Here is a 27,427-nt window from a genome sequence, read left to right on the forward strand (position 1 = left end):
TAATAGTTTGGCTCAAAATATGATTTAATAATCAAATCTATATTGATAATAAATTCATTTTGCAGCAGGATGGTATAAAAAACTAATTCCCTGTAGCACTCTCTCGATATTGATAAGATTTGTACCATGGTATACTGTTGAGAGACAAATCATTGACATCTTGCTACTTAAAGAAACGAGAACAGAAACGTAGAATTCCTTTATTTCTTCAAGTATCAGAAATGATCAAGATATGTTTCGATGTTCTTACCAAGACAGTATGAAAGATGCAGAATACTACTGCAGCATTGACATTCAAAAATAATTTAAATTTTAAAAGTTGATTGCAAGTGAGAAGGAATTGCAAGTGATTGCAAGTGAAAATACTCTCTTTAAAAGCATGCATTCGGAAATATTATTATCCAATTCATATTTTTTTATGCAGAATAATTAACTTACACCAAAAACACGGTTCCATTATTAATATTTTTTATGTAAAATAAATTTAGCATAATTATAATATGTTCAGAATAAAAAAGCGACAAATTTTTGTTCTTGTAAAATGAATGGTAATCTAGTAAAAATAAGTATGTTTGTATCAATCAATGTATGCTAAATGTATTATGTTCACTTAGATACTTAATTCTGTTAAAAACCACTATTTGGGCTTATTTATAATTAAAATGGTAAATTAATTTATTATCGATGCACATATAAATATGTAATGACTATTTTTATCCTTAAAACATGGCAGAAAAAAATAAAAGCATCGGTACCCTAACAGGTTGAAATTTGCATTTCGCCTAACTCTTATCAGATAAGATCTAAATGTTTGTATTAAATATTCACAATATTACAAGGTATTCAGAAAACAGAAGAGCATCGTCAAGGTATCTTGCAACTATTGTATTTCATCTTGACTAACAGGAAAACATTTGGAGCATTTCATTTATTTACATATTTGTTTTTCAATATATGATTGAAGACATCAATTTCAAGAAGAAATCTGCAGATAGTTCAAAACTCACTATATCTTACTTGCTAACCCTTGGAAATATGACTCATAATTCGTGTATATTATACTTCCATATAATGTAACTCACATATTTTATGAATATGTGTTACAAGTAATTGTATAAATTCATCTAAATGCATATGTGTTGTAAATAAATATTCAAATAAAACTATATCCTACAAAGACGGTCTCTCGATCAAGGAGTATAATCTGTATACATGTTTGCAGCGTAACTGTCATATAACTCTGTTATGAATGTGAGCATTGAATGGATATGAGCTGCAAGGAATGTACAATTCGAGAGACTCATCTAAACGGAATATACTGTAAATGAATATTCCATGTTACATTATATCCTACAGGGCAACTGTTATCCTATATTCACCATGGAAAGTGACAACTCATGTATATGTTACCAATATATTGACATATTACGCGATTTCAAATCCACGCGTCGTATGAATGCGAGTTTTAAAAAACTGAGTAGTTCTGGAAATTTATCTAGATAGGAGAATACTATAAATACGCATCTCATATCGTACTAGTTCTTACAGAGTATATTCTCACGCCGCAGTTGACTTTAACTGCATTAAATATACATTCTTAGTAAAGCTTCGAATTTCTCAGAAAATGACCACATTCACTCCCCATAGTTTAGCACCTGTATTGGCTGAGCTTTTATGGATTTTACCTCTGCATTGTTAACATGTTGTAAATATTTTGTAAATTTTTGTAATGTAAATTTTTCTCAGAATAAACTTGATATCCATAATAATATTTACCTATTGGATAGAATGCTGACATTTCCAAATTCGCTTTCTAGAGATCACTTTTCCAATTAAAGAGCAGGATTAATTAATTTCGACATGTTTCAGAATTAAAGATATCGACAATAGATATTCCAGTGAATTCGCGTTAAGGGATTACGTTTAAAATCCTCTTTCACCAGAATTCGCCGAATCAAATTGGACAAAATCTACGGTGCTGTCATTAGGAATGCCATGCTTGACCATTCTGATATATACAGACAAAATAGCTTAATACATGTGGCAGTAGATTCAAATCTTGCTGTTGAAGGAACGGAGTTAATGGTTTAATATTCATTAAATAAATTTATTTTACTCTTATAAGGTTAAATTAATTACCGTTTACAGAAATTTTAAAAACATAAATGAATGATATTCTGTCATTTTTTTTCTATTTTAATAAGTTTATTAAAATTGACATGTGGCATTTAACTTCATTTTTGCGTCAGTGTAACCAGAGACGCATTACTTTGCTATTATATGGTTTAAATTTATAATCAAAATTAATTCATTTTATATTTAAGCTATCATAAGAATTAAATTAAAAGTAATTTATGAAAAAAATATTTGTAGAGTACTTCAAACTCTTTACTAGCCCGGCGATGCCAGAGCGGTGTGAAATCTGATGCGCCTTTTTGACATCTCGTAGACAAAATATAAAAACAGAAAGTGAAATAACCGGCGAAAAATTCAATTTCAAGATTTTGATGATTTTCCAAATTTTAGTCCTAATACATTTTCGGAACTATATCTATTCTACGAATCACGTGAGTTAAAATGTTTTAGGCCCGGATAGCGTATCCCGTTGCAAATTATTATGAGGTATTATGTTATTCATTTTTCAACAATATTTTAGAATATTATGAATAATGTTCACACTTAAAATATTTTAAAATATTATGAATAATGTTCCACATCTTCAATATTGCACAATATTATGAATAATGTTCAATGTCTTACAATATATTACAATATATGCGAGCGACTAGGGTGTAAAAGGAAAGAATTTTGTATGTGTTCTTATAATAATAGAGATATAGATATTTATGCATAGATATATAGATATTATAATATTGGTATTTATAAAATTTTGAGCTAAATTCAATCACAAGAAGTATTTTTGCCTTTTTGTAAGCAATTCAACATAACATAAAAACTGAAAAAAAAACACAATGTAGGTAAAATTTAGCAAAAGTTTCAACATCTAAAGCTAATGTTTGTATGAATGTTTGAACCAAACGATTCAATGGGTTGGGCTCCTGTCCGTGCATGCATGTGAATATAAAAACTTAAAAATGGAAAAACTTAAATGAAGGAAATTTGGTTATGTTTTAAAACTGTTGTTCAGTGCCAGTTTTTTGTTCAATTGATCGAAAAATGATTCATAATTGAAAGTTGGTTTTCTTTACAATACGACGAAGCGCAAAAATCTATTTTTTTTTTGTTAACGCCCCATTTTAAAGCAACACTAGGGATATTTTAGGACGGACTTCGTAATTTTGAACTGTGATCAGATTACAAGGATGACACATGAACTGGCATTCTCCTATCGCAGCATCCACGCCACACCAATAGGAGAACGCTTAGCCCCGATGGAATTAGGGTGCACCTAATGCGCTTACACGGCGGCTCTGCAGTGGAATCGGGTATCGTTCCTGAAAAACCTCCGGTTTCGAAGTTGAGACCTTACCACCAGGCCACCGTGGCCCAAGAAATGAGATGCATAAGTTTCTGAATATGAAAGTCTCATCATTCATATAGCTTTTGCCCTTGTGTCAGGATCTACAATATTTATGCAGGGCGAAGAGTTTAGCAACCTTATTTGGGAGTAGGATTTTGGGAAAAACGCTCCCTCTTGCATTGAAGGAAAAAAAACTGTATCGTTATATGGACGTGGGACAATGTTTGCTTTTACCATCCATCTTGAAAATGATATTAGTTAAGTTTTGTGGGGGCGTATTAGCTATTGCATAAAATATTAGATAAAACTATTGAGCATCTCGATGCAAAAACTAACTGCTGTGACAAAATCTTTAACGTATAACAAATCTCATAGAGAAAGTAAAGCATATTATATGTTAAATTGAGCTTCTCATTACGATTTGATCTTTCTTTTCTATCAAAAGCTCTTTTTTTAAGATATTTTTTTAGAATCTATCAGGATGTTTCGCATCTCGTGGTGAATTTTAATCCATCATCTATGAAATACCCACTTGAGTAATGAGTGGTACACTGAAAGTAAATTATATTATACTTTAAAATGAGATTCTCATTATTATGAGGTCATCCTCCGTTGCTTCTCAATTCCACACTCATCTGTTTTTATTCGGTATACTTGTACCTGTCAGATCCTTGCGTGCCTCTTAGTGATTTTTTCATTACGAATTAATTCAATTTTTTCATGTATTTGTGCATTTGGCTAAAAATAGACATTAGAAGAACAAGAAGAAGGATATTATAAATTTCAGAAATAAACGTGGAACAAAATAATTAATATTAAAAGGCACAAACATAATGAATACACACAAAAAAAAATATATATCACGGGATTTCAAAGAATTAAAAGAAGAATATAAAACCAAAAGAGTTTGAGGCCTTTGATATAAAGACAATTGAAACCATGCCAATAATTTACACGATTGATTCGATACACTTTTGCAGGCATAACGAATTTTTAAAACACATTTTTTAAAATCTTATTAAAGAGAAATTGTATCATTTTAAGGTTAAGCAGGATATAAATTCATTATTTTTATTTTGCATAACGTGCAAATAATTGGTGTTTGAAAAAAATTTAAAGACGCAAATAAATGAAAACAATTGAAGCTTTAAAGAAGCATAATGATATATTTAGGCATAAAAGCAATAATTTGAGAAAAGCAATTTTATATCTTTAAATTTGGAAAATTACGCTTAGAATAGATAGATGGTGACTAGAAATTATATTGTTTAGCCTAAATCTCGATGCATCTTTCAGGATTATAGCATAAAGTTAAATTTGAAAGAAATCCATAGGCAATCAGCAAGGATAGAATGAAATTCTCGCTCTCTCTCTCTCATAAAAAAAGAAGAAGAAAGAAAGATTGAATTTAGAAAGTAAACGGATTTGATTTCTCCAAGAAAATTGTTTACAGATACTTTCATAATTTAACTAGGTGTCGTATAGGCTACTATCTGATGCAATTTGGTAGAAGAGGCGTATCGAGTACGCCAGATTATTTTTCGCACTATATTTTATGTTTACACTTATTTTTTTATGTATTTACACTGTTCAGAATCATATTAAATAGAAATTTGGGAAAGAATAAAATTAGAGGGAGAAAGAGAAGAAAAAAAAATTATTTATTGTAACAACTTAAAATGAAATTTGTGAAAATGGAAATTTTCATCACACATAAAGGTATTTTCTGAATAAAATTTAAAAGAAAGTTTTATATTAAGATATGATAAAATAGTTTCTCGAAAAAGTTATTGGAGGTAAATCATGAATATAATAAATATAAAAAAAATATTTAAAAATCATCAGTTTTTTTTATGTAGAATATTTTGCAAATAAGTATTACATTACCCAGGTAATTTTTACAAGTGCTGTTAAAGGCATTGTCTTCAGTGGATGTTGCTGTTTGGGATGAAAGGTAAAAGAAAACATAACCTAAAATCTACTATCGGAAAGAAATTACGAGCCTATTCTGTATACAGTCTGACCAAACTTGTAATTAAATAAAAGTAAATAAAAATAAAAATATTGCAGTGAGAAATAAAATATGAAGAAAGTAACGGTTTCAGATTAAGTTTGATAAATTTTTTTGCTCTTCTCAAAAGTCTAAACAAAATAAATTTTTTCAATATATCTGAAAACATTCTCACAAAAAAATTTATATATATATATATATATATATATGTAATTTCGATTTATATTTGCCTATAAATCATAGTGTTTGAACTATTTTTAACTACACGAAATTCATATAATTTTCCCTTCTAGATTTTGAATGTTATATGCGAAAATATTTTGATTTATCTTCTCCAGTAAAAGAAATCAATATCCCAATGAAAAAGAAAATTGATTTTTTAAAGCTAATAACGGTTTAAAATTTCAACTGAACCTGTTTTTATCCCTGCTAGCTAGTCATATTTAAGATAAATTTACCTTTTGGAATAGGTTTGGAAAAATTCGAACAAATGAGGTCATATATATCTATATATATGATACACGATGGTTTGTTTGAATACAAAATTAGAAGTTTGAGATATATCTATCTCTATTAAATACGGGTTTTTTTTCTTGTTTCTTATAGATTTTGATGTTTATTTTCTCCTCTATCGTCAACAATAACTCTGAAAATTTTAAATTATTTCCATTTTTTTATTCTTTTATTTTCTTGAAAGCACTTTATTTATTATGTTTATTTCTAAAAAAAATTATCCTTAGACAGTATTTAGATATTAATGAATCAATACTAATAATGCAAATCTAAAATATTATATTTTATATTCTGGAATTCCAATCGGCTCATATTGCATCATTACATATTAATTAACCATACAACAATTATTAATATAATAATTATCAATTATACAGGCATGATAATCAACATCACAGAATTATTTGCAATATGTGTATCATTTTAAAATTTTGCAATTTTTTTTTATTAGAGCTATGCTGTTATAACTTTTTTATCTTATGGAGTATTTTGAATCTTCTTATATTTTACTTTTGCTATCATATAGCGTTGTTAAATAAATATATTTAAAATCTTCATTTTATAATATTTTATGAAGCAAAAAATATTCTTAAATGATTCATATATTAATTTCGTACTAGAATATGCAAGTAAATTTATTTTCGATAGTTTTCGAGTTTCTGATTGAATTTTTCCTTCTTTAAATTAAAGTTTGAGGTTTACAATAAGAATACGAATCTAATTCACTGCAAAACAAAGTATGATACAAAAGGTAACATTTTAGAATAATTTAGTATTTTAGTTTTGGAATATTTTGTTTAAACGCCTATACCTTAAAATGTGCGTTCTTAAATGGATTTCTATTTGCGAAATTGTATTAATATATTAAATTCTTTGCATCAGATATATTAAATATAGGATGGTCATAAAATATATTTAATGTTAAGAGGCATCTGCAATAAATTCTAACGCACAGAATCAAGTCAAATTTCATATGTAGATAATGGAAAATATTCAAAAGATGAGACCTAAAAAAAAATTTTTTTTGAGGGGGGAATTATTGTCTTCGTATATATATATTAATTATTTGAAATATTAATAGAAATGTCATTCTGTTATCGTTTTTTATAGTTTGCTTTTATCATTAACAGTGAAACTGTAATATATAATTAGTTGGTTACATTAAACGGAGATTGTTCCTCTCTATGCAAAATATTTAATGAGGTATATAACGTAATATAGTTAATTTATGAGAAAGGGACTAATAATATCTATTTTAAAATTCATATTTTGTCTTACCATTCAAAACTTGCAAAGTAATGTTGGCGGGTTCGGCGTAGGATGGCTGGCAAGAATAATTTCCTGAATCTGACTCTTTGGCCTTGGCGATATAAAGTCTGCTGATTGATGTTGGCCCAAATTCCGTGAAGACTTCAATTCCTCGGTGCTTCTTTTCCCCTTCGTCGAGGACACGTCCGTTGTGGTACCAAAAGAGGAAAACGGTACCAACCTGATCCTTTACATGGCAAGTCAAGTTTACTGGACTACCGCTCTTGATGTAAAGGATGGGCCCCTCTGATATGTACGCTTCTACAACTGAAGAAATTTGTTTTACAATCAAATACTTTAACATCACAGTATAACAATAGTAGATAAAAGATATATGTTATGCAGTTCAATTAACACTGGAAGTAAAACAAAATTGAAAAACAGAACAATTTAAAAATACAATTTGGAATTTATTATATTGATATTAATATAATAATAAATAAGAATAAATAAGAGACAATTTTTTACAAAAACTATTGCAATTATTTGAAAATGCTCAATAAAATAATGTATTTGTCTACGAAAGGATTTCGATTTTAGATACAGGACAGTAGACCAAAAAAAGCTTTTAATTGTAGAACTAAATGTGGGATTTAGAAAATGTAAAACAATACTCTATATTATTTAAATAAAGAACTAAGAATAGGTAGTCAATGTTCGGGTAAAGGAATCTTAGATTTTTTAGCAGAATATAAGTGGATTTAAACGCAGCATATCAATTCAAGATAAAAGAGTAATCTTGTTTTCTGTTTAAATCACAACTTTTATGGTTGAAACGATATTTTTAGAATCCCAATAATGCTACATTTCCCCGCAGACAATTATCTAATGAACTAGCGGAACATGTCGTTTTTGATATGGTTTTCAAATATAAAAATGATTTTTCTCAGAGATGGAAATGATCTTACTGGAAATAAAATAAGTGCAATTTTAAATAAGCTGGGAATTACTTTACACACTATTAATGCTGATCCTTTCCCATCGTTGTCAAAAATAATTATTTGCAACAACTTCGATAAAATCATTTCAAGAAAATCAAAGTTTTGTATTTATATTGAGGGTCTATTTAATTAATTGATTTAAAATTTAAGATTTATTATATTAAAGAAAGAATTTTTTAAAGAATGCGTTTCATGCATTTAAATGTTTACATGTTTACTCATAGTTTTGTTCGACGTATTGTTACTTTAAAGTAACAATATGGCGATAGTAACACATCATGAAGGATATTATGTACTTTACTTTGTGATATCAAATATTTTAATCCTTAACTGGGGAGGCGAAATTTTAGGACTTAACTTTTAAGGTGTGGTCTGAGAGACCACACTTCATTTATACTCAAATTAAATTTTCTAATGAATGCATTAGTATGAAAAACTGCCAATATATTTTGCAAACATTTTTTTTAATATATAGATATGTTTTAGAAATTTTTCAAAATATAATATCATCGAAAAATGTAAATGCGTTGGAACATACATTTTCTTCCCAAATTACATGTTACAATAAATAATATTCTTGAAAAAAGCATATTACTTTTTACTTTTTAAATCATATTTAATTGTACAATATATGAAGGTATATAGAAGACAATATAATGTAAAATTCAACAATTATATGAAAAATTAAAAAAATTAACAATGGGTAAAATTGGCCTTTTTGTTATCGACTTGTGTGACTTTCATAACAAGATTTTCTTGGGCATTTTAAACATACAGGTTAAGAACTAGTATAAAATTCCACCTATAATTTTCTGTATACACATTTCTTTGTATATTAATATATTTTATAAATTTTTGAAAATGCATTATCACTAGAAATATTAAGTTTGTTTGAACATACATATAAGAATCAGTTGATTGCGAACTTTCATCGAAAAACTCTTCTGTACAATTATCCTTATCACTAAAATCACTTTCTGCTTCATTTAAAAGTGTCTGAAGCACTGTTTCATAATAGGATCAATAAATTGCATGATATTTCGGGACTCAAGTTTTAACGCCATCTTCTAAGCCTTGTTTATCACTGGGACACTGACAGGGTGGTGCGGTCTTAGAGACCGCGATTAAAGAAATGACTGAATTATTTAAAAAAGCATCCGCTGAAATCGGTTGAAAAAGTGCATGTGTATTGAAGGTCACAGAACAGGAAGCTACAGGGTCAATCCATTCAAATGAGCTAAAAATAGAATAGGGGTGACCGAAAATCCATCGCTAGCGGTCTCACAGACCGCACGTCCCCAGTTAAGGGTTAATACTTTTATTCTAATATGAAATAATTTAATACATATTTCTTTGTAATATGAAAGTACTTTAAAACTTTTTTTTTGCTTTACATTATTGTAGTACTTTTTCATGCACTTAAGAAAATTGTTTGGTATACATAAATCGAAATAACTATGCATAAGTACACAAAAAGTAAATATTTTCTTTAAACTTTCTTTAATGAAGTTATTCTCATTTATGTTTGGGAATAAGGTTTTAAATGACTTGAAGCGAAAATATTAGGCAAAATGTTTATGGGTGAAAAATACAAAATATAAGCTAGTTGCCACTTGTAGATGCCAGAAAGAAATAAATCTAAATTTTAAAACAAGAAAAAAAAAGATAAAAGATATGAAGTTCAGGATAATTTTTATTAAAACCGTAACAATCTAAATTATAACAAAAATTAATATTAAAAAGTATAAATTTGAAATTACGAGAAAGACATCTAAATTTATTTGAAATCAACAATTTATGACAGCCTTCGTTTTTAATTATCAAGAAATCCCATCATAAAAAGAAGTCTTATCTCGATGCAACATTCCTGACTTGAAGTTCGAATCTTTCTTAAAAACTTAATTCTAGTCTTTACCGCAATGCAACGGAAGGAATGACACTATCTCATTCATGCAAATACGTGGCGAACGTGACGAGAGTCATCAAAGAGCAGGCTGTATAATGGCATTGATTATTGCCCCCGGGAGACCACAGATGACTCTTTGGTAATTCCATGAATGGTGAATGGAACGTAAGGTAACCACTCTCTTGAGGCGCGGCCAAATGTTATCAAGTCATTCATAAGCTTTTTCAGCGTAATATTTGGCATGGTGACTCTATGAAAGGAGTGTCCATATTTAATGAATCCTCTCTCTCATGGTTTGAATGATTTGGTTTCGGGATAAAAGTTTCGGAATAATTGATACAAAGGATTATCTAAAGAACCAATGGATTGTGTCATAAGCGCAGTATGACAGTTCGTTGCTTCAATTGGAGATGAAACAAAAGTACCACGTCAGTTTAATTGTCTACAGTAGAAACTGTATCTTTACCTGTAAGTCCTTAGAATAGAAGCATTAATTTACTATTAATTGTCTAAAAGCAGTTTAGTTGAAAGTGATATGATATTTAGCCCTGGCGACTGAATCTATAATAATTGAGATTTACGGAATAAATCTACAAATGCTTAATAAAATGTTTCTAATTCCAATTGGAATAGCATATCACTTAAATTCACGCAACAATGATTCATGAAGAAAGAGCCAAACAAAACAATTTCCAATTTGAAACGGATTTGTAATATCAAGGTGCCATATGGTGGTAAGTTGCCTTTCTGAAAGTGATCGGTGAAAATAGTTAAGAATAAAATAACATAACCAATATGGAAGACTTAAGTTGTTGTTTTCTTAATAAAACCTCGTTTATATCTAATATATGGTGGTATTTGAACTATTTCGGAGAATTTCAATTGAAGTTCTACCACATATCATTTGAAATAAAACCATGGATACCAGCTGTTGGTCAATCTTAACGTAGTCAAAAAAAAGCAATTGCAAGTGTTATGATAATTATAGTCATGACTCTGTCAGATAGGAGGTATAACATTCTTTCTCCAATGCGCGCTCTTTAGCAGTGGTACGTTTGGATTGCCTAAGACGTTGGTTGGTATAACATCCATTTAAATAAATTTTTAATGATATAAATACAATAGAAGTCATCAACAATATATGATAAAGGAGAAATGCGAATCTTCTTTTCGTTTGGTGAACTTGGTGTATACAGGTGCCTTCTGAATTAGACTAAGAATACTTTCTGTCGGTCGATCGTATCGCAGTAAACAAAAAATTACTGATATTACCAGTGTTATGACTAATGTCATCAATAGTGTTATTATAAATATAGTCATGACTGTCAGAAAAGATGTATAAAATTCTTGAACCAATACTGTATCTTCAATAGTGGCATTTCTCCGGAATATAGTTCATTTAAATAAATTTGCAATAATATAAACGTAATCCCAGTCATCAACAATTTATGATAAAGGAGAAAAGTGGCATATCTTATTCGTTAAAACGAACTTGGATCACCCGGGTGTCACCTGTCATGCAGACCTTTAAGAAATTTTAAACAAAATGTGTCAATCTATTAATCTTCTTTTGGTATATACATTTTCTCCAAATTTGTAGATTTTTATGATAGTTTAAACGAAAACCATCAAAAGAAATTAAATGTGAACTCTTTAAATGTGAATATGAAAAATTCATAAACACAATAGGCTTGATAAATGAAGAAATGTAGCTAATATAAAATTTTGGATTAATTTCATTGTGGCAGATTGTGATGAGCGGGGATAGAACCTGGGACCTTGTGGTTCTCAGCCCATTAACATGACCATGTAATGAAAGCTTATAAGACAGTTAATAGCTACGCTGCACGGAAAATTGCTTTTGTACTGTGGTCATGTTACTGGGTTGCGAACCACAAGGTCCCAGGTTCTATCCCTGCTCATTGCAACAATTGCTCGTGTAGCGTAGCTGTTAACTGGCTTATAAGCTTTCATCACAACATCAAAAAAATATGATGATGTATCTGTCTGTTTGCATGCGTTTGAAAGCGATAACTCTGTAGCACACTTTTTAGAATAAATGAAATTTGATGCTTCATTTTGTTATATAAACTATAAAAATGTTTGATATTTGCAACCAGTCGTTTGAAAGTAGGTATATCATAATTTTTCTCGGTTTTCTTTATTATATATTATAAACCTTAAAATGCTGTGTGTTAAGTCACATTTTCGGGGGAGGGGCTCATAAGAATAGGGACTAATTCTTGAAGGCTTGACATAAGTTAAGATGGTCAAATTCCGTTTTCTTTCCTCCTATCCTCATGATGTGTTTAGGGATGAAGACGCTACAAGAGGAACTAAAAAAATGTGTTATATAATCTAAGTATGAGAAAACGTTGTTGATTTTTCATCATACCATAAACTTTTACATGAAATATTACGCGAAACAATGTGTCCTGCCCATTACACTATAAAAGCAAAAACTCATATCTAAGCAAAATAGGTTCAAAAAACAAAATTATTTAACGAACATGTAATATATATTTTACCGTTGCTTTTGAGTAGATAATTAATAATTCAGGTATTTAAAGATTCCTATTCCGAATGCTATGTTTACAATATAAACATAATTCTGCAAAAATACATTATATTTCATCTTTTTATCTCACAATAAAAGCGAAAATGATAAAAATACCATTCTGGATCAGCTTAAAAGAAGCATATTTCCTTCCGTATTTGACAAGAAATTCAATCTTTAAGTACATTGAGATGATTTAAATTCATTGAATGTAAGTAGCAGTAGCATCCATGAATCAGAGAATACGAGCGGAGCATTGAAAGGAAATACAATGCAAAGAATTCTTTTGAAATATTAAGTCACCAAGAATCTCGAGTCGACGAAGGAAGTTAAAAGCAAAATGGTGTTATCCAGATGACCCTTTTCCAGGACAACTGGACCGATTCTTTCCATGGATACAGACATATTTATTATCCTGATACTCCTTGGGTGCCTAAAAAATGGCGAGCTTCCAAAAAAAGCAGTGAATTAGATGACTGAGAAAGATCCAGAAAGAAAAACATTGTTGTTTTGAATCCAGTTCTGGCATTTTTTCCTCTTTACTTTCATACAATCATTTAATTCGATTTCTTCACAAACAATTCGATAATTTTCAGATTAATCTATTTTCATGATTAATGTCCTCTCACAGATGCTAAAATCCTCTCACTTTGCAACCATATTTGACATAAGCAAATTCTGATTCGTGCCACCATTTATTCTCCTTTTCTATGTTAAATGAAACGTTACTAAATTATATTTAGCTTTTGTTCCATGGTTATGTATTCCACCATCTCCTTTAATCTTTGAAAAAGTTCTATAATGGAACGGAGCATGATTTTGAAGCTACAAGAATAGCTCTGATTTCCTTTTTTAAATAAAATCTCTTATCCCATTTAAAAGTAATGAAAATAATACATTTTAATAATAGTCTCATTTTTAATTCAGATGTAAAAACCTTCTCTAGAATCATTATTTTTTATTAGATATTGTGATTTTGAAAGTGTAAAAGTAAATAAAAATTAAAGTTGATTATATTTTCAAAACTGTAATAGATTATGAATGTTTCAACTTGTTAAAAAAAAATTCAGATTTTAACGAATAATTTTTGAGAATAAATTACAGATATTTAGTTTATATAGTGAAACTTGGGGAAAAAAAAACATTTTATTTTTATTTTTGCTGATTGTGGTTGTGCTTCAATAATGCTTACAAGAAAATCTCTCTAAATGCTAAGAGTAACGGCTTTACAAATTAATATTGGAAATCAAGAGTTCAAATTTCAAATTTCAACAATGTTTGCACGTATTCGAAGGATATAAAATTGTAAAAATGAAGTTTCAAATTCCAAGCTGAAAATTTATTTTAAAGTAATTTCAACACAAAATTTCGAAATAACGATTCATGTGTAAATTTTGTTCACGAGCTTTAAAATACCCTCACCAGATCGCACCATAAGTATTTGAGGGAGAAACTGTCAGATAAGTAAACATGTTCCCGTTCTCTTGGAAAATACAATAATGATGTGATATTTAATTACTTTGACTCCAAGACTGGAGCTTACTTCCTATGAGCCTGGTTAGGTCGGTTCGGTAATGACTTCCTGGACCCTACCCAATATTTTTCATTTCTTTATGTGGCAATAAGAATAATTCTATAAAAATCTGACATTTTGATAGTTCAAAGATAACTTCATCGGGGTTTATTAATTTTGGGATCGAAAAAACTTTTAATTAAGTCTATCTTTCAATAAGCGCTTTAAAAAGGGTTCATTTTTAGAATGTGAATTAATTATAAGAATATTAGGACATCTATTTTACTATTTATTCATTTATAATTTAGTATTTATCAAGGTGATTTCTTTAAATAAAATTAAATCAATTAATAACTTTCACATAGGAACTCATTTTCATTAAGAAGTCTCGTAAAGATTTGCTGGCTTAAAATCATGATAAATATTGCTAAATATATATCTACTTTAATAATTCTTATACGAAAAGCAGCTTTTCAAACAGTAGAATTTGCAATTAAGATAAAAAAAAACGTGTCTAATTGTTTCGCAACATACACACAAAAAAAAAGGGGACGCATAGGCCATGATTTAATAGTGGCAAGACCACAGCTAGAGAAATGAAACTATAACTTCATTATTCGATTCATGTTTCTTTGATATTTCTTATACATATTTATCAGAATTATTAATTATGATTTGCCGCCATATACTATTGAAAAATAATTGCTTTTTATATATATTTTCATAAAATTTCCTCTGAACTACATGAAACAATGAAAGAAAAAGTGTATGTATTATTCCTTTTCTGCCACATTTCATATGCTATAAAAGGCCTTAAAACCCAATATAATGCACGTTATCTTTAAGATGTTGTTAAGATGAAGCTAATAGGAAGAATTTCTAGAAAATGACAAAGTTAGGTTACTTCATAGGTTAATATAAAAAAAAACCCTTTAAACAACATATATTTTCTAAGAATTCTATACTCAACATAAATCCTATCTAGGATACAACTCTTTCTTCTAAATTTATCATAACAATAAAATATTCCATGCTATCATTGTCAATAATTCATCAAGGATCATCGTTTACACTCCCAGAGTTATTTTAAGGCATGTTTCGATAAAAGCAACAACATTTCTTAAATTTCATGAGTAAATGTTTTAATTAAAACCTATTTTGTAAATTTGTAATAATGACTAAAATACATATATTTATAAGACAATAATGCAGCATGACTATTTGATGGTTAATATTGCTGTAGAATATGAGTTTGTGGAGCCAATAATTGCCCTTTTAAAAAGATGAAAATTTATTGCTAGGAGCTATAAGCATTTGATGAGTAATATGAATACATTTCTGTAAGCAGTAAACAAGGAAATAATTCATCTGCCAAGAAATATCTAGATTAATGTCTACACTTAACTAATATGCTCCTGCACTAGTAAACATTTTGTGAGCAATATATAGAAATCTCTATAAGTGTTATAAGAGGAAATTATTTATTTTCATGAAATGCCTACATTCATGTCAGTACTTAATAAGATTAGAAAAATATTGCCTGTTATGGCATTAGTAATCATTTGATGAATATTATATGGGAATTTCTATAAATATTAAAAAAGGAAATTATTTATCCTCTATCAAAGATCTAGATCCTTGCCAACACTTGAGAAAAGAGGATAAAAAATTACACATTTTATTGCTTTAATAGTTATTTTATGAGTAACATATGGCAATTTCTTTAAGTATTAAAATAGGAAATTATTTATCAGCTATGAAATATTTAGATTCAAGAAGGCACTTATGAAAAAGCGATAAAAATATTACTTCTCATCATATTAATGTAAGATATTGTCGGAATTTGTATTCAGTAAAAAATACTTAAGTGTTGGAACATTAAAATTTATTCTGGCATATGACAGAATAAAGTACTGTTTTCATTTCTTAAAAAAGTTTGTTGTATTACCAAACACATTTGAGGGTTATTTTTATGTTTCTGAAGAATATATAAATATTAAATATGTTCATTGATGCATGTAATTAAACATAGAAATTCATTTTCTGAATGAATTTAAAAGCACAGAATAAAATCAGTATTATTATTAGCATAGAATGATCTATAATATATTTATGAGATCTTAACGAAATTGGACGGCAATCGCAATTTCAAAGTAGCGTTTTAGAAAAATCATATAATATCTTGTGCTTGTAAATATATAAGATTCATTAATGGCAAGCATATAAATCAGAGAGTCTTGAAAGGTATTCTGGTGTTACATGCTACACCATTTATATATGTTTGTGGACCTGCATTCTAAGGGCTGAAAAAATGTAAAGGTTAATTAAAATGGTAAATTAAAAGATTTAAAGGTTAGCTAAATTAAAAGATTCAAATAACTAAAATTTCAAAAACAATCTTTTGCATTTGATTTTTTAGATATAAATTCATTGCATAAGACTTCGTAAAATTTTGTATTTCGCATTAAAAGTAATCAATAAATAAGGATAATTCGAAGACTTCTGGCAACCAAAAATATTTTATATTTGTACGATTTTACATACATTATTTTTACAAGAACGATTATATACAGAATGTATCTTAAAATGTATGTACGTTTTATATAAAAATAAGTTAATAAAATAAACAAAAATTATAATCACCAACAAAATAATTATTTTTTTATGATCCTCATTTCCACGCCTTCTGATATCCGATACTAATCGATATTTGTATAAATTAATTTGAATTAAATTTTTTTTATTTTTTTCTGATACATCATGGCATAATTATTCGAAAAATTATATATCCTTTTGGTACATCCTATTATTTTCTGCAATTAAATATCTTTAAATCTACGCTGGGAAATTGTAACCTTGATACATAATCTTTATGTAACCTTTCATAAGATACATAACCTTTAACCTACATGACCTTGATACATAACCTTTCAGTGAGCTTTATGTAACCTTGATACACAAAGGTTAATGAAGTTCTGTTTCTAATTTGTACTATGTAGCTGAAATAGAAAATCGTGATTGAAACCAGTTACAATCAGCGAAATAAGGGCCTTAAAAGTACTTACCAATAATGTTTAACCGAATAGCTAGACTCATCTTCGGTTCTGTGCTGACTTGGCACTCATATATTCCTGAATCTTTCTTTCTCGTGTCTCGTATTTCCAGGGTCCAGTCGTCGGAATTATCCATGTGGATAGAAGTGAATCTCTGGTCGGTAGTGTAAGTATACTTTCCAACCGTCAGTATGTGAAGATCTCTTTGTCTCACCCAAGAAACCTGCAAGAATCATAAGTTGCGTTCAGAGATGCCAAGTATAGTATAAAGTCAGTAATGGCAAGCACAGTAAAATCATCATACCATGAACAGTAGAAAATGGATATATTTATACTAATTGCAGTGTTGAGGATATTAAAATAACTCAAACAGGAACAACCATTGGTTTAGCTTATGTTGGACATGGTTTATAACACTAATTTGGTTAAAGCTCAGCATAAATTATTATTTACGTAAGATTAATGTGAAAGATCCATAATGTGCAGAAAGAGAGAAAATAAACTGAGTTCCAGGTTTAAAGTCATATTAAGGTATCTGTCTACGTCTAAAAGGCCACTTTTGGTCAAAATTCACAATTTTTTTTATTTTTTTATTTTAAAGTGCATTTATTTAGCTTTCTAAATCTGTATTTATTTTTCTCCTACGATTGATAGAAATGGAGATATGAAGATTTATGTAATTCAAAAGAGTCGAAAACGAAACCGGAAGTGCTTACCGGAAGTTGAATGTTTTTCGTCGTTTCATCAAACATACGCTCCTAAAATCATAAATTAATTATTTTTTTAAATTTATACAAAACTATGTGCAAGCCACCTAAATTTGAATTAATTTTCAGCTCTTTATATACAGAAAAGATTGGCAACAGCTGCTTCTCGAACATTGTTTACGTTTGAAAACATCTGCTCGTCTCGTGTTATATGTTTATTTACTTTGCTTTTTCGAGTGAATACAGCTTAGTTTGATTTGAATATTTATTGTTTTTTGTTTAAAAAGTGTTTTAAATGGGTGGAAAAAGCATTAACAGAAGTAAGAAACGAAAGTTTCATGGAAATAGGCATTCTTCTTCCATGCAAGCTGCAGACTCTGTTGGTGTATCAGATTCAAAACAAAAGACTTGCAGCGAAAAGAAACTGCTGAATTCGCAGTTATGTGAAGATAATGTTCCTGATTTGAAAACAAATAACCTTTCTGGATTTCGAATTATGGATATCGAGATATTAATAAGTGTTTTTACTCTTTTATGTTGTCCTTTATGCTTCAAAAGCAACTTGTATTTGATAGAGGATTCTACCTTTGGATTGTGTTCGAATTTCTGCCTCAAATGCAAGAATTGCTCCTTTTACAAAGGTTTTTCTTCATCTAAAAAGAAAAACACATCCAATGAAATAAACACTCGACTTGTGTGTGCACTTAGAATCATTGGAAAGGGTTATACAGCTGGAAAGAAATTTTTTGCTACCCTCAATTTTCCATCTTTTCTTTCCAAACAAGCATTCAGAATGCAGGAACTGAAGCTTCTTCGTGCTGCTCGTTCTGTTGCAGAAAATTCAATGAATATTGCTGCTACTGAGTTAAAAGACAATAAAAAACCTGCTGCTATTACTGAATGTGGTGTATCTGTTGATGGAACATGGCAACGGAGAGGGTTTTCATCACTGAATGGAGTAGTGAGTGCAATCTCTGTGACATGTGGTAAGGTGCTGGATATTGAAGTGATGTCTCAGTTTTGCCAATGGTGTCACACGAAAAAGCTGAATTTATCATGTGCATCAAAACATCAGTGTGCAAATCATAAGGGTTCATCTGGAAGTATGGAAGTGCTTGGTGCTTACAGAATATTTGAGCGTTCCAAGAGTTGTCGTAAACTCATTTATTCACAATACTATGGAGATGGTGACTCTAAGGGCTATGATACAGTTAAAGACATTTATGGGAAAGATTCCGTTTCAAAACTGGAATGCATTGGCCATATTCAGAAGCGAGTAGGCACTCGTTTGAGAAAATTAAAGTCATCGAATAAATCTCTTGGTGGCAAAGGGAAATTAACAGACTCCTTCATAAATAAGTTGCAAAATTACTATGGGATAGCAATTAGAGCTAATGCAGGGAATTTATTGCAAATGCAGAGTGCAACCATTGCTGCATTTGCTCATACATGTTCTAATAGTAAACATCCCATGCATGGACAGTGCCCAACAGGAAAGGACAGTTGGTGTAAATATCAACGTGCAATTTCCTGTGGAAAAAAATTCAAAGAAACAAATGCAGGTCTTCCAAAGAACATTATTAAAATCATTAAGCCAACATATATGCAGCTATGCGATCAAAACTTATTGAAAAAATGCTTACACGGTAAGACTCAAAATGCCAATGAAAGCTTCAATAATCTTTTGTGGACAATAATTCCCAAAAACACATTTGTGGAGCTACAGACTTTACGTTTGGGAGCATCAATAACTGCAATAATTTTCAATGATGGATTTTATGGTCTCTTGGCAATTTTTTTTGAACTGGGAATAACTCCTGGGGATTATACCCTGAGACACTTCCTTTCTCTCGATAAAGAAAGAATCATCACGTCAAAAAGGCAGTCATTGGGTACAACAAAAGTTGCCAGGAAAAAATTAAGAGCTGTTAGAAAGAAGAAAACAGATAAAATTGTTAACAAAGAAGGTGTATCATATAAATGTGGTGAATATTAATAAAAATAAAAAGAGATATTTTTCATAAAACACAATTAAAAACTTTAAATGCATTTTTTGAGGAACTTTAATTTTGTAAAAATTTTGATACGCAAAACATGATATCTCAAAATATTATGAATATTTTTTAATGAAATTTTGTATGTATGTTATTTATACTATCCTAAAGGCAATGAACTAGGATTATAGTTTTGAGATGAATAGTTTTTTATTTAGAGCTCATTAATGTTGTTTATGCATAAGAATTTTGATAAATTTTCAGTTAGGAAATACTCGAACTGCTATAACTTTCTTATAAATGCAAATATTTCTTAGATCCTAGTTCATTGCCTTCACTAAAGCTCTAACTATATTTTGTAGAAAAAGAATTTGAAAATTTTGATTAGAATTCTTGTTAAGATGTTTTGCGTTTTACACCAATTTTCACAGTTTTTTACCCAAATTTCCCCATTTGACTGAGTTGCAAATTACATAAAACTTTTTAAATTGTATTATTCATTGTTTTGAATTGCAATAACCTAAAAAATAAACTAAAAATGAAAATTAAACAGTTTTTTCAAAAATTTGTCTTCGCACGTAGACAGATACCTTAAGCCATATCCTGGTTAAGTAATTAAGTTATCTTATAGCAATGAAACTTATCTATACAAGTGAAAAGAAGTTAATGTGCCAAACTCTACTCTTGAGAATGCTGCATAGAACACTTTTATGGTAGTGATCTACGAGAGTTAGAAAGAGAGGAAATAAATAGATTCCTAAAAATATTGAAATCTTTAACATAGCCTTATAATCCATAGTGAAGCAAATAATGACTGTGATATGTGAAGTTTTACAGAAACATCTCTGAAAATTATCCAGATGAGCTTAAAGGAGAGTGGATAAACTTTCTTATATGTGGTAGTTTATCTTAATGTGTGTTATACAAGAGAAAATACTGGAGCGGTGGACTATTAGTAAGGTTTCGTTTTCGATATAGAAGTTTGTGACTTGATTCCGCAAAAGAACCATCGTGGTAAGGGTTGGTGCTTGTTAGACACGTCAATTCCAAATGTTCTTCCGTTGGTGTGGTGCGAAATTTTGGAGAGGGTGCAGCACAGGTTTCGTTTTCGGCACCTGACCGCAGTTTAAAATTACGAGGCTCGTTCTAAAACAGCCTTGATGTTGCTTTAAAGACTTTAAAACTTAACCTATCAAAATCTCCTCCGGGACTGATCCATTCTAGGCTGGATGAAAGTGAATAAACTAATTTCCAAAGAATTAATGGTTACGCCACCCAATTAACCGTGACTTTATTGTTGATAATAAGCATTTCATCATTATGTGAACACTCAGAAGGTCGAGACATTCAGACAGAGAGGACAATGAATTCATGTGTTCACCATTGGATTCAGTGAAGATCCTTATTAAGATTCCATTCTATGTATGAAACTCTTTTTTCTCTTGTTCTGTGGTGGTTAAATTTATGTTTCCCTGCTAAGTAATGCGAATAAAAACAATGTTGTGCATTTATGTTAACAGCAAAAATTTGAAATATGATAAATCAGAGTCTTATTATTATTATTTTAAAATAAGCCTTATTCGTGATATAAATACAGAATGGTTATAATTGAACTTCCCCTATAAAAAGCGTCATATAATGCAAACGGATGAACGGATTGCAACGAAATTTGGTATATAGACAATACAATAGGTGCGCTCACGAAATTTTGAAACAAAAATGTTCCAAAATGTCTACAAGAGGGCGCCCTTTCAGGTAAAACATTAATTATAAGACAATAAACTACCAAAGCGGAATACAGAAACAATATTAACATTCATCGACTAGTTTCTGATTACCTTGTCATCGAACCACATTAAGAAAAGGTAAGGAAAAAATAACAGTGCACTGTTTGAGGGAAGAAAAAACAATTCAGTTTACAGAAACAAGAACGGATTAGGAAGAAATTGCAGAATAGGAGCAGTTGTTAATCGTGTCGAGTATGATGTAGAAAAAGGTGCTAAATTTGACCACCCTCATTCACCTGCAGAATTTCAATTCGATGGACAGTGTGTTCTACAGCAAATCGTAACTGATCAGTTGTGATGTTCGCACATGAAGCATTATGGATTTCTCTAAGCCATTCAATGTCGCAACAATATACAGTCATCATTACAGCCGGAAACCTTGGCATTAGGGATTGCAATACCGGACCAAAATTTCAATACCGGTATTCGGTATTTTTTAAATCTTAATACCGGGATACCGGTTTTAATACCGGTATTAGAAATTTTGGAAAAAGAAAGAAAACGCGGATGTTTCTTTTTTTTATTTGCCAGTTTTGTTAAAGAGTGTAAATATTATAAAAAATAATTTGTAACTTATAAATTATAACAGTATATAATCACAAAAAAGTAAAGAAATATCTTATTTATTTAAATCACAAAAAAAAGTGAAAATATCACTATTCAGTTTGTGGTACTATTACAAATTTTTGAAATGTGATCTAAAAAAATGCATCAATTGTACTGTCATTAAGCCTGAAAAGTAATTTTGTGTAAAGATTACCAGCTGTCGAAAACGCTCTTTCGGCATCTACGCTAGTTGGTGGTACAATGCGCGATATACTTTTTCCAAGTATTTACCTCTAAATCCCTCATCTTCAAATAAATCGATTTCTCGTCGGATGATTTTGGATATAACTGATTTCTATATTGTATTTTGGTTCGTTGAAATTTTTTTATTTATCGCTAATTCTAATTTTTGTTCAAGAGACAATTCCTTTTCACTATCGATAGTAGTGACAACATAATCTTCGATAATTCAACCGAATTCTGAATGTGGATAGGTTTGTGGGAAAAAATTTTTTAAGAAACTTTACTCTAACTCGGTGGTTCTTAACCTTTTTAAGCCGCGACCCAAATTTGAGAAATATGTTCATGTCGCGCCCCAAAAAAAAGTCAAAATTTTTTCATTGCTTTATTTTAGATCGTATTTTTAAAAAATCTTCAATCCTACGATGATGATTTTTTTTTAACTTACAAATTTTTTATTTATTTTTTTAATAATAAAGATAAACAAAAGTACTTTTCGATCCAAGGAAAATTTAATTAATAATCAAGTGTTTTTGAAAATTTTTATTGACCAAATTAAACTATATTTATAACTTTTTGAAAATAATTCGATTGTTGTTCGAATTCGATTGTTGATATTTATTCAAGTCGTCATTTCTAAAATGTCTGAAATTTTTTGTATTACTAACTTTTTTGGTTCGACTCAGCGCGACCCAAGAAATATACTTCGCGACCCAATTTTGGGTCTCGACCCATAGGTTAAGAACCGCTGCTCTAACTTAATCAGATTTGAATTGGTTATTTCCTTTTTTTCTTTTCAATTTAAAAATCATTAGAATCATGTAAACCATAAGACATTTTCTATTTCGGTATGCCTTTCTTGTGTGTGATTTTTCAATGTAATTCTTCAGATAGTGATGTGAGCTGTTCTTTCAGTGACTGCAACATGAAATGTATTGTTGCATTAGCTGTTAATAAATTAGAAGCTCTCCGACATAATGCCTCAATAGTCAGTTTTATTGGAAGTAGAGCTGATATAGTTCTGGATATTAAATCGAATTCACTATCTGAAAAATTCATTTACAAGTTTAAGTCGATTATTGCTTTTTGGATTGGATTTCTCAGTTTCAAAAATCGTTCCATCATTAGGAGAAACTGTTCCAACGTATTTTAGAATCTACCATTAACATATATTCTGTTTTATTTTCAGTTAGTATATATTTTAGTAATATATCCTTTTTATAGGGGATCATTTAAATATTTTAACAATTTTTCGAACTTTATAGGAAGCAATTCTTGATAAGTTAATATTTCATCCTCATTAGCAATATCTTCTTCGACAATTACATTGTCATTATCTTCATTGTCAATGTCACTCATACTCTTACTCTCTTCAAAGTTGGAATCCGAAGTTTCTATATCCACATTATTTGGATTCTTCTGTTCTTTATTTTTTTGGTATAATACATCTATTACTCCTAATTGAATTTCATGTGCATAGCACAACTGCTGATTTGCACCAATAAACTTTCCAACTATTTTCATAATTGTTGCTCCATTACTCGTTATGGACACTATATTTTCTTTCAGGGATAATTCATGTTTCGCTAATTTAGATTTAAGCAATTAATTAAGCCATTAATTAGCTAATTAATTTCCCACGTTAGGGAGACATAAAAACAAAGACGTATACTATATTGCTATGTTCGAGATCCCTGAACATATAGTGGAGACCATTTTAAAAATTTCTAGTAAATACCGAAAAACCGGTATTTAAACTTGTGAATACCGGTATTACAAAATTGTACAAATGGCTCAAAATACCGGTATTCGGTATCCCGGTATACCGGTATTGCAATCCCTACTTGGCATAAAACATGACATCAAATTCTTATCTTAACATATTTTACATAAAGCTTCCTCTTCTTCGCAAGCATATGAATCTAGATATTTTTTCCTAGAACTAACAGGTTGTTCCGATTTTATATTCTATTACTCATAATTCTTGTTCAGGATTGTTAATACTGTTCCTGTAATCCGTTTTGGTCATTTATTGTGTAAAATTTTATGTTTTTCCGGAAAAAAGGCACCGTCGGCGGACATTTTGGAACTTTTTTTTTTTTTTCAAAATTAAGTGAGCGTTTCTCGTGTATAGTCTATATACCAAAATTCGTTGCAATCTGTTCCCCCTTTTGCGTTATAGAATGATGTTTATAGAAGAAGTTTAATTATAACCACCTTGTATATGAGACATTCATTACATATGAACATTAGGAATTTTAATTTAATTTAAGCAGTATACGAATTTTTATAAATTTTTTACGTCAATAGGAAAATGTGAAATAAAAAGAAAGTTAATCAACATAATGGTGTTGAAATGAAGACCATATGCAATCTGAGAATGTTTATAATTTCATATATTTATAAAAGAAAACTTTTCCATGATAAAAATGATTTTATAATTATTTTTTTAACTTATTGTTTCATCATCCATTTAATTCATAAATAAGGTTATTGGAAGATTAATTTGAAATGTATAATTTAAAACTGAGACGTGTGATTTAAAACAGTAAAAATTTCATTGTCCTTAAAGAAATTCCATAATATTATTTTGTAAAGATAGATACATTGCTTTCCGCATTTTAAAATGTGTAAGTAATGCATTATTTGGAAACGCATTTGAAAAAAAAACTCATAAAAATATATAATATAACATTAGAAACGTATCAATATATATGTACTATTAATTATAAATGTATTAAATTATCTTCATTGATTTTAACAAAACTGATCAAAATTCAGGGTAAATCGTTCGTTAGTTTTTGCTGGAAAAGTAATTAAATTTATCCCCGTTTCACCTAATTCTAACATAATTAAAATTTCCGAGATGCATATTCACTCTTGATTTTTTTTTCCACTTTTAAGCCAAATTTTATAGCTTTACTTTCAACGATTTCTTTTACACATTGTCAATACATAGACTTTATTACCATTATAAACTATGGAGAATGGTTAGTCTTGATGAGTAAAACTTTAAACTTAAAATGTTTGTAAACATGCATCTGTCAAATGCTTTGCTTGCCGATTTCTTGCAAACATTTCCTAAGAAAAGAGGCATATTTTATATATAGTAGAACTACCTTGGATTATTACAAATTTTTAACTAAGTGATCGAATCAATTTTATAAATTCATCAATATTTGCCAAAGTTAAAATCTTGCCTCGTTGCTTTCATAAAAGTTTAAGGAATTTGCTTCTATCACAATAGATGTCGAGGAAAACTCTTAGTATGATGGAACGATGTTTACACAAAATGCATTTCCTCGTCCAAAATAGCCGCAACATCTAGCAAGAGGCAACGCTAATGGCTATTTGCAACCGTGCATAATCACACTATTGTTTCATTTAACGACGTTGGGAAGGTTTCGAATCTCCTTTCTAAAGAATTAACGATAGTCTAATTTAAATCTCAAGAGCCAAGCTCTAAGGTAATTATAATCTAAAGCCATTACTTTACTAGAATATACATTTAGCAAGCTAAGATTTCTGATTACTTGCTGACCAAGATTAAGATGCAGAATTACTTTGTAGTTCTAATCTTAACTGGAAATTTTGAGGGAAAAAGGAAATTGTGTTAATGAACAAGTAGACATTGAATAAATTAATTCTATTTTTTGTAAAAACTTGTTTCTTTAAATTATTGTTATTCCATTGCTTTATAGATTTTTTTTCTTTAAACTTGATAATTGCTTGAAATAAATGGGACCAATTATCACTACGTAATTATCATCATGAATTATTGTGATACCCTGTTAAGGTACAGTTACTTATTGGAAGATCATGAATTGTAGATAAGATTTCGATAAAGTTTTAATTTGAATAAAAAAATCAATGTCTAAATTTTTAAATACAGTTTTATACGCTATCAATAATTTAATACAATATAAATTGTTTTCAGCTCTTATGCCGTAAAATTCACAAAATATATTGAATAAAGAAATTCGACAATGTTTGATTTTAATTACAGAATATTGGCAATACTTTTTTTTCTTCATTTATTTTTACTGCACCATTACAATATCCTAGATTTATTTTGGTAATGTAACGGGATAGAAAAAGGATGTTATCATCGCCAATTTTTTATTCATTCTAAGAAACTAATTATTTTTAGAAAATGCATAATGAAACTTTTAAAACTAAAAGATAAATCAAATTTCTTATCCACTCGGTTTGTAATTTTTTTTAACCCTTATGTAAAATTACTTGCTTCAAAGGCATCCTTTATTCCAATCTTTCATATTCCTTTAAACAGAAAGCGTAGACAATGTTTACATTAATTAAAAACGCAAATTATTTCAATTTAATTATATAAGATATTATTAAAAAATTGAAGAGGAAAATTGAAATAAATATACAAGGAAAAGATTTTGGAATTTTGTCGCTACTGATTTTCTTTGACTCCATTGCCGTAGCAAAATAATTTCTATGAATTTCTAAAAAATATTTTTTGTGAGACACTTTATAATGCAGTTATTAATTAATTTAATAATGATAATTAAATGTGGGGTAATTATTTTTGAAAAATGTTATTAATTATTAAATTTTTGCATAAAATAGACAATACGACATTTTAAAGCGAAATTGAATCAATTAAAAACCAAAAGTATATTTAAAAATAAACAAGACACATGAAAGTGTTGTTAAAATGCAGTTTTAAACACTTCTAATCTAGATGTTTATCAAAAGGTTGTTACAAACAATTTTAAAACTTATTATCTAGCTTCTGAACAAAAGAATAAGCTGTCTCTCTGTGTTTAGTTTAATATTTTAAAGGAATTCGGCTGATAGTTAACAAGTGATTTTTTTAATTTCTTTGCATTATGAAGCATTA

The 27,427-nt window shown here is 29.2% G+C and overlaps 1 protein-coding gene across 1 annotated transcript in view; it reads right to left on the bottom strand.

Moving 5' to 3' along the window:
* The window catches only part of LOC129957666 (uncharacterized), a 275,418-nt gene that overhangs the window by 5,469 nt on the left and 242,522 nt on the right, over positions 1 to 27,427 (bottom strand). The window contains exons 3-4 of the mRNA XM_056070117.1: positions 17,296 to 17,506; positions 7,284 to 7,580 (exon numbers count right to left, since the gene is read on the bottom strand). Coding sequence (XP_055926092.1) covers positions 7,284 to 7,580; positions 17,296 to 17,506 — 508 coding nt within the window. The remainder of the gene's footprint in view (positions 1 to 7,283; positions 7,581 to 17,295; positions 17,507 to 27,427) is intronic.

Source organism: Argiope bruennichi, chromosome 2 (genome assembly GCF_947563725.1).
Source record: "Argiope bruennichi chromosome 2, qqArgBrue1.1, whole genome shotgun sequence".
Taxonomy (NCBI): domain Eukaryota; kingdom Metazoa; phylum Arthropoda; class Arachnida; order Araneae; family Araneidae; genus Argiope; species Argiope bruennichi.